General features: G+C 41.5%; 1 protein-coding gene across 1 annotated transcript; it reads left to right on the top strand.

Annotated features, from left to right (window-relative positions):
- The first annotated feature begins 7,265 nt into the window (after positions 1-7,265).
- Positions 7,266-15,054, top strand: LOC147891169 (uncharacterized). Its single transcript, XM_087389169.1, has 5 exons — positions 7,266-7,280; positions 7,662-7,793; positions 7,867-8,090; positions 8,202-8,271; positions 15,040-15,054. Exons 2-5 carry the CDS (start codon positions 7,692-7,694, stop codon positions 15,052-15,054), a joined length of 411 nt encoding a protein of 136 aa, XP_087245295.1. The 5' UTR covers positions 7,266-7,280; positions 7,662-7,691.
- Positions 15,055-15,413: the final 359 nt, after the last annotated feature.

The raw sequence follows: 15,413 nt of genomic DNA, 5'->3' as shown, positions 1-15,413 counted from the left end.
TTCATCTTGCAATTGTTCAGGAAATAGGATACTTTGTAGGTATGGATATTTGCATCTCCTCTTTAAATCAAGTATTGAATCCATTCCACCATCCCCTCCTCTAGCCTCACTTCTTGCGCTCTGCACCACTCTCTGAAGCCTCCTTCTCTGGGTCATTGGTGTAATGGTTTCAAGCACTTCTTCGAACTTTTGATCATCTAGCGGCTCCACAACAACCCCATCCTTTGCTAGCGTCATCTCCATCACAAGGTCTTGTGCCACAGACACCTTGATTTTTTTGCAAGAGGAATTTCCATTCAACCTTGCACGCATTGAAATGAGATCATCTACTTGCATTTCCTTTGCTCGACTTCTACCTTTTTCAACTGGATGGTCATGGAAACCCACATGCACTGCACATCTCGTTGTCTTCACTCGTTCATGGGGAAAGCAATAATATATAATAGCACTGCATAGGTAAACACACTTTGGTATTGCATCACAATGCTTGCACACAAGTGACCCCAAGGCTGGATCAATGGGACCAGGTAGAGGAGGTCTCCTAAGCTTTCCTTTCCATTGTGTATCATTTAAAACTCCCATTCGTTCAAGGAAAGGACAATCCAAATTACAACATCTCAAATAACCTGAACATCTACTCATTCTCACAACACCATTGAAGCAGTCTTGCGAACATGTGGAATATTTTGTCCAAACATGACCATCAGTATTCTGTTCCATTCCAGACATTGGTGAACCCTTAGGCATAGGTGGAAGTTCGAAGACAATATATCCATCATAAGTTAGAGGAAGCTCAGTAACTTTCTCCACTCGAACTGCAGATTTGAGCGCAACATGAAGAGAACTATTCAAAGGCATCCTCTCTATCAGTGAAACCACACTATTTAGTTCATGATTCATAAAGTCACCATGAGAACCTCTTTTATAGGGCATGTGAACTCTTAAGGTTGATTGTTGGCTACCACTAATCTTGAACCCTTTCTGACCATCCTCTAAGTTTACCACTGGAAGTACAATGGCAAGCTCATCTATTCCGATTTCTTGATGCAGCTCAATGTCCTCGTTCTCAATGTGAAAGTGTTCCTTAAGCTCCACCAATGAAACCTCCAAGAAAGGAGTGTCAAAACGAATGGTCAATGATTCGTGTTCTCCAAAGCGAATGAAAACTGAGAAAGGCATGATTCAAATGCTAGAGCCAAGATGTAGCACCAGACGACACCAACCAAAGAACAAGAGAAAAGCTAGCTACACAAAGGGTCCGGAAGCAGGGAGGCAAAAGAAGAAATGGCATAGATGTGTTGGAGACCGAAGAGAATGGAGCAAAGAGAAGTGTTGAAAGAGCCACTGAGAGGGATTATGGGAGAGAAGAGAAGAAGCAAGTTCGTCTCTGTAAGTGTCAAATGCAAATGGATGTCACTATTAGCATCCAAGGTGGTCGTTTAACTGCAAGTTTTTATTTGAACAAGATGCCTTCATGCATATAGTAACTTGAATGACGCCTCCATGCATTTCATTCAGTAAGGGTGTACATTTAATATAAATGAATAAAAAGAGAAGTAACTTTCAAATTTATATAATTGAAAGACTAAAATATCAAGAAAAAAATTAAAGATTTATAATTACTATATTTTACTAGAGTAATAGTTAGAATGAGTAGTATCTTCAAATCCATATCTAAAATGAAAACTATCAAAACGTGTTAGTTTACTTCACATTTGCATGACCGAGCAATATTACTATTTCCATCATGAGTCATTACAAGGTGTTCTCCTCACTATTACAAGGGTTATGCGGTTTATGGCGTTACCCATACCCACGTCTTCTCCTACCGTCTAATAATGACCAGGCCTGCAAAATCTGATAAAATCGTTTCTCTAAAGGCTAGGCCTGCCATTGACTGAGTGTTGGGCGGGATGACAGGTCCATTGGAATTCGAGTGGAGTAAATGCTGAGTAAATGCTCATAAAAGAAGAAGATCTCAAGAAGAAGGAAGCAGACGCGAGGCTTCCTTCTTCACTTCCGCCAACCAATGGCTCGTCCACTTCGCCTTCTTCACTTCACTTCACTTCCACTTCTGCCAACCATCAGTTGCAGTGCGTCCACCTACGACTTGACCGTGCCCGGGTGGATGAGTGTGAACCCCAGCTTGAGTCTTGACAAAATAGGCCACCTACCAAATGTAGCTTCCCTCTAAATGTTATCTACACTCCAAGTAATGCCGTGCTATCTAAACGTCGGTTTGCGAGCTCTTGAACTTTTGGCGTTGTTCTATTGTGTAGAGGAGCTCGCAGAACTTCAAATTCACGGCAGCTTCAATCCTCTTCTTTTGGCGTTGTTCTATTGTGTAGAGGAGCTCGCAGGACTTCAAATTCACGGCAGCTTCAATCCTCTTCTGTGGGTGTTAAGGTATTTCTCACTTATGTCTACGTTTCTGATTTTCTTCGACGTTCCTCATTAATTAGTTGACGGGGTCAGGCAAATTTTGGTTTTCTATGGAACTGATGGTAACCGACTAGAACTTGTAGAACCTTCGCTTCCGTCGTTATCTTCTACTTTCTTAAAAAATGCCATTCATCTTACGATAACTTCTTACGGCCATTACCCTTTGCTACGAGACTGCAGCGGTTGGTAGAACGCGGGATTACCCTTCCTCACCCCCTCGGCTCGCCGCCTCGGCTTCCTTCCTTACCCCTCTCGTCTTCCTCGTCTTCCTCTCGTCTTCCTTCCTTTCCTTCCTCGTCTTCCTCTCGGCCTTCCCTGCTACTCCTCTGCTTTCCTGCTCGTGGCCAGTTTTTTGGCTGCCTGTCTCTAGTCTTTCGCGTATCTTGTTGCTCCCAAAGCCTCCAAATCTGGCTGCTCATGATCTCCTACTACGGGTACTTTACGACGGTCTCTAATTACCTTGCTCTCAATGTCTTTTGCTATGCACGTTTCAGATGGAACCTTAACTACGTGTGAACAACCTTTCTCTTCATGGTGGACAATCATCTTTCGTGTAGCTCTAGCTCTGGGCTTTCGTTTTCTTCTTGCTTGTAGCTCTAGCTTTGGACGCCTCTCGTATAACCTCGCATAGCTTCTTTCTTGTGGCTCTAGCTTTGGGTGCATGTTGGTCTGCATATAGGTCCTGATGCGTATCACTCAACTGCATTTCGCCTTCATGGAAGTTTGCAGGTCTGTGCTACGTTCGGATCTACGCCCCCTATCTACTTTTACGTAGGCGCTGTCGCTCGACTTCTTGACCTAGAAGTATCTGATGGTCATTGAGCTTTCGTTATGGCCGGTTACATTATCGAAATTCTGAGAAAGATGCTCCTACCATCGTGTTGGTGCCGGGCGCTGGACCGAGCTCCATCTTCATTCGCACGTACTTAAGTTCATTCTCTTAATATCCCCAACAGCCGTATATTGCCTACGGAACAGCCAATACGTATAGTTTGTTGTAAGAATTTCATCAGAGCAGCTCTGGGAACGGCGTGTCTCTAGCTGCAATCGCTGTAATAGTGTTGGTTTGAATAGCAGGAAAGCAGAGGAAAGCAGAGGAGTAGCACCCCCCGCATCCAAAACCTCCGCCTCGATTTCCACCAATGCTTGCGCCGAGTCGCTCCGCTCCTCACTCTCAGTCAGCTTCGCTCGAGTCGCTCCTCGCTCCCTCACCCATCCGCTTGCACTTCCCTTGCCTAGCTATCTCCCTCCCTCACCCCGTTGCACTTCAGCTTCGCTAAATTCGCTCCCCCCACCCCCCCGATATCGTTGTGATCAATTGGTGCATGCAAGCTTTTACATGCTCTATCTATCTCCCTCCGTTCTTTTGATTGTTTGCTTGCATTTACTACGTGTTGTATGATTGTCTATACATACTTTTTTGCAGGGAGCTACGCTTGGAGGCTCTGATGTGAGATTTCGGTTCTCGACTTTGTTGAGAAGTCATCTACTACCAACTACTTTATAGCTTGCAAGTAGAGACGCAACGCTTCTCAAAAACTCGAAGATCAACAAGAGTGCCCCAAGTACCTTCCCTTTCATGCGCTCATGTTTTGGCGAATTTTATTACATGTGTGTTTTGTTGTTGGGCAGCTCGGAAAGAAATACAGAAGAAGGGTTGTGTGTTGACGATGCATTGCTGGGATAGAACTGGACATGAGTCCTCCCCTTGTAGACGACGATAGTCGCTCAGAGTTCACGAACGGAAAATACCTTCCTGCCCTCTCTTGGCTGTGGTGGCAGTTGGACTGCCTGGGGCAGCAAAAGAGGCAGCGCGTTAACAAGGAAAGAACAAATGCTGTGGTGGCAGTTGGACTGCCTGGGGCAGCAAAAGAGGCAGCGCGTTAACGCGCTGCCTCTTTTGCTGCCCCAGGCAGTCCAACTGCCACCACAGCATTTGTTCTTTCCTTTCGTTCTTTCCTTTCGGCGCCTCGCTTTCATCTCCCTTTCTCTGGTGGCTTTCATTGTAATGCCCATCGTTATGATGGATATTAGCTTGTGTCCCGAAGCTATATGCCATTCATCAGACGGATATGAAAAAGTAATACCGAAAAGTCGAGTGGACGAGGCTGGAGCTGCTACTTTCGACGCAACGGAAAAGAAAGCAACGACTGGTGTGGGAGAGTCAGAGTCAGAGAGTCAGAGCCTCACCGCTCATCCAAAACCATGCATGAAATTTTTCTTTCACATGGCTCCTAGTCCATAGGATATTCTTGATTGGCGTAACCTACCCCCGAGTGTTGGGGTCTAAATACTAATTCTCAACTTCTCGGGGAATCCTTCATCTTCAAACCGAGTCTCCGTCAATCTTTTAATCTCCCCATTTTTTTCTATTCTCTCATTCTGAATAGAGGGAAATTTCGTATAGAGTGAGGCAGAGTATATCAGAAACGGGAGAACAGGAATAGGATTTTCTTCGTCCCCGACAGGCACGGCTTCATTATCTTGGGGGGATTCCTTCGCTGACAAATGTACCTATCGTATGTTGCACCTATAATTCCTGAAGGATTGGAACTAATGGAATCTACATCTCGGAGGTGGTGGCAGTTGGACTGCCTGGGGTGGCAGTTGGACTGCCTGGGGCAGCAAAAGAGGCAGCGCGTTAACGCGCTGCCTCTTTTACTGCCCCAGGCAGTCCAACTGCCACCACAGCATTTGAACTGTGGGAAGTGTGGGAAGGCATACACACCATAGCCTGGGGCAGCAAAAGAGGCAGCGCATTAACGCGCTGCCTCTTTTGCTGCCCCAGGCTATGGGATGTACGCCTTTCTGTATAGTCTAATTAGTCTGCATTTTGGCGTCGGATTTTATCTCCTCGGGCTCTTCACGACTTTTTCTTGCTCCATTTTGTTTCGTTACTCCATTTTGCTTGCATTGCTCGGTGGTTGTTGCTTAGGACTCGATGGTGTTCACAGGTTTTTTGTTGACTTGGTTGTGTAGCAGCCCGAGGTATCATTTCATTTTATAAGACTTGCCGTCAAAAATTTGTGCCCATATTCTACAAACCATATATACGAGGCATGTATGTGGTTGCTAGAGTTACCCAGAGTCATGCAAGGGAGGGGAACTTGGACTGTGAAGGGTAGTAAAAGAGGCAGCGCGTTAACGCGCTGCCTCTTTTGTTGCCCCAGGCAGTCCAAGACCCGCTCCCATGTGAGGCATTCAAGTGATATTCAACTCTTGAACAGATGAAAGAAGTTCACAAAACAAATGAGCGAGTGCAAGTCCAATGTTCAAGTGTAGAGAGATAAGAGGAAAACTTTTAGAAAACCTTGTAGACCCCTCCTTGCATAGCGATCAAAAGACCATGTGACCTATCCCTCCAAGAGTCCAATAGCATTCCAAAGACCATAAGACCTGTATACCAAAGCATACTTGGAGACAAAAGATGAAATAGTCGAAGCAACCTCTTGTGAGTATTGATACATGGAGGATTGAGTAGAAAAGCCTTGCTGAAAAGCGTTCATCAGAGACAGCTTGAGATGCCAAAAAGGACAGCACGTTAACGCGCTGTCCTTTTTCGCTTCTCAAGGTGTCTTTTCATGAGGGTAAGGGGTAGGCATAGAAGTGCATATTTGCCACTGCAATTCCATATATCTAAGTGTATAGATACCACTGCAAGTTGATATACTATGTGCATTGGAGATGAAACTTTTTCTTTTAGGACACAAGTGGGTGAATGTTCCCTAAACTGGAAATCAATTGCATTGGTAGATACATGTATTTTTGTCTAGATATGTAAAATGATATTTATTCATAAGTGCGAGTTTACACACCTTTGCATTCATATATGTCAGCAGTTTGAGATATTTGTCTGAAGCTTTTTCCTTATGAGGTGTACACACTTCATTATCTGTTTGGGGCTTTGCCCTCGTGATATGTATTGCATATTTTTCATAAACAAACCCTTTATCATATATATATGTGAAAAAGCTCTCATGTTTTTTTGAGCATATGGAAAGATTTGAGAAGACCTTTGAACCTGCCGTAGGTTATACTCTATCTGTTGTTACATGTTGTTTCTTGTTTTTAGTTTTGGTTTTTATTGAAAAGGTTTTGAGAACTATGATTGGAAAAATGCCTTGTTTTTTGTCTTTTCAGGATAACAGGAAAAAAGGCAGAAAAGTTCAAGTGGCACATTCTACAAAGGTGACAAGAGGAACAAAAGTAGATCACAATGTTGAATCATCAGTAGGTGGAACCGAAGAGCAAGAAAGTGTGGTGGGTCTAGAGGTTGAAGTATCATCAACTCAAAGAGATGAAGGTCCAAGAGTGGAGGAGGATGAGTTGGATGATAGTGAAGTTCAGGTGGAAGGAGGAGGTGATGTGATTGGCAAATGTAGGATGCTTGATTCAAACCAGTTTCCTCGCATTCCCTTGTGTAGGTTGATACCTTATGCAAGAGTGAGAGGACTTCGTGATGATGTATCTTCACTCAAAAGTACATTTCAAGTGGAGGGCTATCTCCCGGAGAAAGGGTCTTTCATTGTATCTGTCTGCAAGAGTGATGGAGGGGAGATAGTTGTGACAGATGATATGAGGAAGAGTTGGTCTCCCACCTGGAGAGAGGTGGATGAGGAGTTTGAGAAAGATGTGATGTCTAACACTGACTTTCATTTTATGTCGCAAAAGATGTTATTTGTTTGGGAGGGCAATCATAGGACCACTGCATGGATGAGTGTTATCAAGGAAATCTTTCCTACAAACAAGAAAAGACATGTACGAGTGGTATGTACAATAATTGACCCAAGGAAAATTAGTGAGATTGCTCTCTTGGCAGGGCTACAACGAATGAATTCGTAAGTACATGGACTCTTTGAATCTTCTCCACATTTGTGTTTTATGCTACTTTGCATTTATTGATTGGGTTGTGTACTTTATTGTTTGTTTTCTAGCATGAATGAACATGCCATTATCAAACCCAGTCTAAGGGACATACTCATAAATGCACACAACATTTGTGAGTGTGACTCTATGGTGTTTATGAAAACATTGTCTTTGAGTGAGATCAAATCAATAGAGAATTGGAGGGCTCAAGAGAGTAAAGGGAAGAAGCCATGGTTTCCATTGACAAGAGGTTATCTGGCAAGGCTTGTCTTCCAGGTAGAATGTTGCATTTGTATTGATGCTTACTTCTTTATCACTCCTTTGCTTTCTCTAATTGGAACTTATGTATGTAGGTTGAGTACAATACAGAGCTTAAAAAAGCAATGGACAAAATATCTACAAAGCTACCTTTAGATCAAAGGGGAGAGGCAGAAGGAAAGCAGCGTACCATAATTCAAAAGAGAATTGCTGATAGGATGGGAAAGGTGTGAATTGAATTTTCTATACTTTGTTGCATTTATTTTGAAGTTAAGTGACTGACATGTCATCTTTGGATAGGTGTTGAATTGTATAGATCCTGGTCTTGGAGAGGCTTGGTTGGAAAAGTTGTTTGCCTTGCGCTTTGATGGTGCGGACTCTTGCGTGACATTGGAGAAGCTCCAACTCATTGCAAAGTCTGATTTGAGATTAGAAAAAAAAAATATTTTCCTTTCTTTGTTAGAAGCCACTAAACCTATGCGAGACATGTACTTCATGCCTGTGGGCGACCTTGAGTACAGAGGGTGTGTTTCTTCTACCAATACAAATCATCTTTCATGGTGTTTGTTTGTTTCTTGCCAATAACATGACTCTTATTTTTTTATTATAAAATTGCGTCAACTTTTACTGTTTAGGTGGATTAGTAGAGAGATATTTTTGGAGAAGGTGGAGAGACAGTCATTGAAAGTGCTTGAAGATTTGAGGGTAATCACAACAATGGGCATGCCTTTGGATACCCCTAAGGATTACACATTGCAGCAATACATGGAGGATATAAAACTGGAGGGGAGAAAACATATGTTTGTGGTGCTAAGATCAAAGGAAACAAAGATGGAGAGCAAGGGTGGAAAAAAAGGAGATGGACTATCTGAGTTGGACATGGCTGCCCATAGGGTGGTTTATAGGTATGTTGTCAATTCATTCGAAGGTTCATTTTTCATTTGTCTATTTTTGTGCTATTGATTCATGTACTTACACAATCATTGATGGTTGTTCCACTTGATTTTTTGACCTTTTGATGGTTTGGGACATCCAATTTTTTTGTGTTTCTTGGTTGATAGATATCTCTCCCACTTGGCAATAGAGAAAAGGATCTCTGACATTCCAAATTTGTGCAAGAGTTGGGTGGAGATTGGTCATGCTGCATGCATGTATCCACCTGGCATGCACCGTCTCTCTCAATGGGAATTAGCACATTGTCCCTGGTGGATAGATTTTCCTAAAGGACAAGTACTGGTGCGAGAAAGAGACTTGTACAATACTTATGCTTCACAAAAAGCCAATGAAGCAAGTAAGGACAAAGTGGAGGGAAGCTCAAGGAGAGATAAGAAAGAGAAAGAGAAACAAGAACATCCTACAGAAAAAGGTAAGGAAGATACAATATGATTGTTTGTTGATGTTGTCTTCAATTTGTTTTGACATTGCATTAATAAGTTTATGATTGTTCTCTTTCTAGATGAGGGACCATCTAGTCCTATGCGGCATGAAATGGATCACATAGAGAGTGCAGGTAAGGGTGTTGTTGTGTTCTGCATATGTAGTTGTTCCTTTAACACTAGTTTTACTTGTAATTAATTTGCTTTTGCATATAGATGGAGAATCAATCTCGGGACTTGTGAAGCAATACGTGTTCCATCGATCACAGTCACCTGACATTTCCTTGGCCCGTGGCATCACACCTTTGTTTGCTTGTACAGTTGGAGATTACATTGCAATGGGCAAAGACTTTGCTGACTCTAAAAGAAATGATAAGTATGCTATTTTGCATGAGTTTTTTATTACAGTGGCTAGTCGAGATCAGGACTACAAGAGGATGGGTAAGAAGGTGAAGTGGGCTTCAGATTTTATATTGCTCGATTTTCCATCTGGCTATCCACTTGATGAGAGAGGATCCACTCCTACTTGGAATGTCTTGCTCGAGGACCATGTGCGGCATGGGCTTGCAGTTGCATCAGCTTCTTTGTCTGATAGTGGTTGGTTGGCATGCATATGTCCTTTGGCAGGTAAGGCACAATACCACAATTGACATTTCACATTTTTTGTTTCCATTCTACTAGTTTTAAATAAAATTAATTGCTTGTAGGACAATGTATTGGTTGGATGGAACGGTTTGCATATGTCCAGGGCTTGGAGGTTGTCAGACGTGTGATCATTCATGACAAGTTTCCATATGGATTTTGTAGAGAACATGATAAAAGTGTTAAGGTAAGCTACCATTCCATGCATTCTATGTTTGCGTTCCATGATAAAAGTGTCTTTGACAAATGTCTCCTCGTTGGTCCTATGCATGCTATGTTTGGAAGGATAAGTCCTATGCATGCTATCTTTGCCATCTTTAATGCTATAATGCTTGCTACAACAAGTCAATATACTATACATGTTTTTCTCCATGTGGTTTCCAGATGCAATCTTCAGTATTAGCTCTAATACGTAGAGCAAAGAAGAATCCAATAGTTTTTTGGGAGGAGAGCTTTCCACTTTTCCAACAGCTTTTGATTGATCCACGTGAAGATGTCTGGACTCATTACATACCTCCCTCTGCAAGGACAATCGTGCCGATTTCTTCTCAGCTAGCACGAGGTGGACTAGAGAGGAGTAGTTTTTTTGTAGGTTGCATTATGTCTCTTCTCTGTGTTCCTGGAGGGCTGGTTCTAGAGATGGGTTGTGGTACAGCCCCTCTTATGCGTGCTTGTCAGGCCATTGGCAGGCCTTGTTTTTCATTTGATTCAGACAACAGTATTATGGCTAGCATTGTTGAGCCACTTATGGCAGATCATTCTGGAAAACGGATCAGGTCAGAGCATGATGGAGAGGGGGAAGAAGAGAGAGTGGAACCTGTCACAAACCCCTTTGATGAGTAGTATGCTACTGGCCCTGAGTTTTTTTGTTATATATTTTGAATGCTAAAATTGAGGACTTTGAAAGTGTTATTTAGCATCTTTATAATATGGTAGATAGTGAACATTTACGGGTGCCTTTGAATCAAGAAAGTACAAATTTTGATGCTTTGGATAGTGTTTGTAAGGCCTTGATCTAGCAATTGATTTTTTTTGCTTTTTGTTGGTAGCGAATTGTCTTTTGTATAACACATAAGGATGGGAAGACTTTCTTCTTGTTGGAAATTATTTTCATTGTTCCACTTTGACTTACTTTCCTTTGAAATGTATGTTTTGTTGTAGTTTGTTGCCATGCTATGCAGAAAAAATGGCAAGATTCATGACAGCCGACAAGAGATATGATGAGTGGCAATTAGATAAACCCCATGCGTGCAACTACTTTCTTGATGATGAATGTCAGGGGGATTAGAACATGGTTTAAAACACCATTTTGTTCATAGACTGATAATTGTTGTGGTGAACCATGGATACATTTGGAAAGTTTTGGTCTAGTGCATTTTGCGGGTGAAGTGGTATTTCAATAGTCATCTATGTTATGAGTTTGGTAATTAGTTTATGTTCTTCAAGTGAAAGATAGGGTGGATTGTAAGTCTGATTATTGGTATGCTTATTATGACAACATCTTGCTATAGTAAGTTCGGTTTCAAATTTGTTCTCATCGGAGGAATTGTAAAAAAACTCGCTCGCTTCATTGGGCCCGCTCGCTTTTTCTCGCTCGCTCTATTGACTACCCCTCCCCATACCTATTTGCACCTTTCTCCTCCTCACAATCCTAGAATTCCCATGCACATATTGTTGCACACCACTCTCAAATTGCTCCCTATATCGATAAAATGATGTCCTTGGGATTCCATGCATCTCATGCCATGCTCTACAACACACATCCCGACCGTTTACCCTGAAGTTGTAGTGTGTCCTCCCAGCACAGTCATGATGCCAAGCCATTGACAACACATCGTATAGAAAGTTTGTACGAGACTCCAAGGAGCTGCCTCAAAAATTCTGCCTTACAAACATTAAGAGGTCTCGCTCAGCATGCTGGAAGCACCTACCACCACAACAATCGATGGACGAAACTTGCTGCACCGACTCTAGTGACATTTTGTACATTGGCATTGGAGGCTCCCTTTGCTTAGGCACCCTACTAATGAAAGTGTAGCTTCTTTTCTTTAAAGGAGGAGCATCCTTTTTCAACATTTGATCATTGACCACCTCATCTATGCCACCAACTTGGCTCATGGGCACATATTGTTGCAATGGGCTTCCATCAAGTAAGGTAATATGCGTGATGGACCACTTAACAAGGTTGAGAGATCCAACATCTTGCATAGAAAACCCTAAGTCACTTCCTATAATTTGTTCTTTCTTTTCAATACCCACACCAATGCAATCATTACCCACCAATAAATCAAAGTTTATAGAGTCACCCAGGAAAACATGCAAGATCACACCTTCCCCCATGGTCTTTGTTTTTCTGTCATCCCACAAGAAAACCTTTTTCTCTTTCCAAGATTCATGAATGCAATTGTCAATTTCCAAAGAAGAAATTGGTATTGCCTCAACATAAGGTTTCTCAGGCTCACCTGGTGTGGCTTCTTAAGTTACCAAATCATCTAAAGAATCACCAACATGTTTTAGACAGGTCCTAGGCCACTTGACAATGCTCCAAAGTGCCTCACCAATAAGCACTGCATCCATAGTAGTGGGAAATGGCAAGAGCATGTCACTATTGATAGACTTCTCCACTATCACCATTTTTTGCCCCAATCTTCACACCACTACTGTAGCCCTCTGGATCTATTACACACATTGCACCAATTGCAACCACTTCATTCCCCACCACCATCATGACCTTATCCCCACATATGGTAGCCATCTTTTGCTATTATGATTATAAGAAATGAGATTTTGAAAAAATTACAACAAAGAATTTCATAAGACCAATAGATAATTATGCTAGTCTGTCCTTGTTGACACGTGGGATTGTGGAGAATGGAGTTGATGCCATTCTCCTTATGAGCCTAGACTTCTTATGAAGAATGGAACTAGTGCCAATCTCCATGTGGGTTTTTGGAGAATGGCATTGGTGCCAATCTCTAAAATCCATGAATGGGTCTAATCAAAATTTCCATGAAAGCATGAATTATTTCCCTATAAATTTTAGCAATTTGATAAAACTTTCTCTAAATTCCAAACATAGAGATTGGTAGTAGTGCCATTCTCCACAATCCCACATGGAGAATGGCACTATTGCCAATCTCCATGTGAGTCTAGCAAATTTTAAATTTCCCCATGTGGAATGGATTTGGGTTTGTGGAGCATGTCATTGGTGCCAATCTCTATAAACTGACATTGGAGAGGGACATGAAAGCTATTCTCCATAGGGAAATTTAAAATTTGCTAGACCCACATGGAGATGGGAACTAGTGCCACATGTGGGGTTGTGAAGAATGGCACTGGTGCCATTCTCCATAAATCCATGTGGAATCTCCAAAAACCTTGTGGCGAATGGATCTAGACAAAATTTACAAGAAATTATTTTTCTAAAATTTTCTAATGATTTCCATGGAAACCTCCCATGCAATAAGAGACATTCTGGAGATTGGCACTAGTGCCATGCTCCAAAAACCCATGTGGAGATTGGCACCACTGCCATGCTCCACAATCTCACAAAGTAGATTGGTAATGGTGACAATCTCCATAAGGGATTGTGGAGAATGGCACTAGTGCCAATCTCCAGAATCCTCATGGAGAATAGGATAGATTAAATTTCCATGAAATTATTTTTCTAAATTTTTTGGTAATTTGGAAAAAAAATTGAGAGTGGATCATATTTGCCAGACCCACATGGAGATTAGCACCAGTGCTATTCTCCATGTGGGGTTGTGAAGAATGGCACTGGTGCCATTCTCCATAAATCCACGTGGAATCTCCAAAAACCTTGTGGGGAATGGATCTAGACAAAATTTACATGAAATTATTTTTCAAAAATTTTTTAATGATTCCCATGGAAACCTCCCATGCAATAAGAGACATTATAGAATTGGCACCAGTGCCATGCTCCAAAAACCCATGTGGAGAACTGCCATGCTCCACAATATCACAAGTAGATTGGCAATGGTGACAATCTCCATATGGTATTGTGGAGAGTGGCACTGGTGCCAATCTCCAGAATCCTCATGGAGAATGGGCTAGATAAAATTTCCATGAAATTATTGTTCTAAATTTTTTGGTAATTTGGAAAAAAATAAAAAATAAAATCTTATGGTTAGTGGATTATCTTCTGTTATAGAACACACACAGAGAGAGAGAGAGAGAGAGAGAGAGAGAGAGAGAGAGAGACGTGGTACCCACATATTATAGTGGGGAGACCATACCAATAGTAGTAGCACATATTGTGAAGTACCCTATTCTAGATGGTTTTGGGTTTCTAGTGTATTTATTTTGAATGATTTTGGGTGTGATTTTTTGGTGAGCTTTTTGTCATGAGCTTTTTTTCAATTTTCATGAATATTGTGAGCTTTTCATTCACCTGAGAGAGAGAGAGGGGGAGAGGGGGGGTTTCATGGAGTGGGGTGGGTGGAAAGTTTGGGTTATGGTTGCAGTTAAGAGGAGAGAGGGGGGCGAGGGGAGATAAAGGAAAAGGGGAGGGATGGTCGCATGGGTAAAGTGGCATGGAGAAGGGAGGGGAGGGGAGTTGGAACATATATTCGTTATCATAGTTAGAGGGGGAACTTATAAGGTATGCAAAGAGGAGTGCAAGGAGGAGAGAGAGGATGAGGAATGTGAAACTTATGTTCATCTATTAAATGTAAAGGGGAAGGGAGAGCATATGGGAAATTTGTTCATTTTCAAAGTGTATAATTTGATAGATTTGACCTCATATTTGGATTCCTCGTCGAATTCCGGTCATTATGAGTACCAGCATGACCATATTCCGATAAAAATTGGAAAAATGGTGTTTTTGTTATGAATTCATTTTGGCCTGTTTTGGGCCTATTTTGAGTCTGCGCTAGCGCAGACTCAAAATAGGCCCAAAACAGGCCAAAATGACAAAAACACCATTTTTCCAATTTTTATCGGAATATGGTCATGCTGGTACTCAAAATGACCGGAATTCAATGAGGAATCCAAATATGAGGTCAAAAGTTTCAAATTATACACTTTTAAAATGAACATATCGCCCATAGTTACTCCCTTCTACTTTGAATATGGACATATCTTCCATAATTTTTTGCCTCCTACTGCCACTCATATTCGCCCCCCCCTTGTGCATAGTATACACTCTTCCACCCTTTCCACATGCTATGAAAATGAACATATCCTATATCCTCTCCGCCTCTTTCTAACCTCCCCAGCTTTCTTATAACAAAAACATGTATGGATTTCTAAAAAAAGCTCGCAAAAACAAAGGAAATGGTAAAAAAGATCACATTAAAAAGCTCGCCAAAAGATTTTTCCCATTTTGAATTATCAATGTTTACAATAGTTTCAACTACGTGCTTTAGGTTTCTAGTGTATTTATTTGGAATTATCAATGTTTATAGTAGTTTTAGTTATTTGCTTTGGCTTCTAGATTGTGGATGTATGATTGACTAGGTTTTCAGTTGGCCTATTCTAGATACTAGACCCTGATCCAACTAGTACATATCCTAGATATATGTACTTCTAGTCTAATTAATCCTTCGATGAGGGTTTTTTAAATCCAAGTTTTGAGTGGTATCCACTGTAGGCTCTAGAGAACTTCTTTTTACAGTCATGCTCGAGGTGCTAGATCTATAGATCTCATATGCCAATCAATTGTATGGGGATCGAAAGCATGAAAGCATTATGTATCATGTTCCAAGTTTTAATTATCTAGGGTTTGAGATATATAAGTTTTCGATACAAATCTTGATCTTATTATTAAGAGTTGTAGATTCATTTAATTCAAATACTAGATTGAGATCC

Source organism: Dipteris shenzhenensis, chromosome 18, assembly GCF_047967505.1.
Source record: "Dipteris shenzhenensis isolate YYH24624 ecotype China chromosome 18, Dip_SZ_1.0, whole genome shotgun sequence".
Lineage (NCBI taxonomy): Eukaryota > Viridiplantae > Streptophyta > Polypodiopsida > Gleicheniales > Dipteridaceae > Dipteris > Dipteris shenzhenensis.
This window is presented reverse-complemented; position numbering and strand designations above follow the sequence as displayed.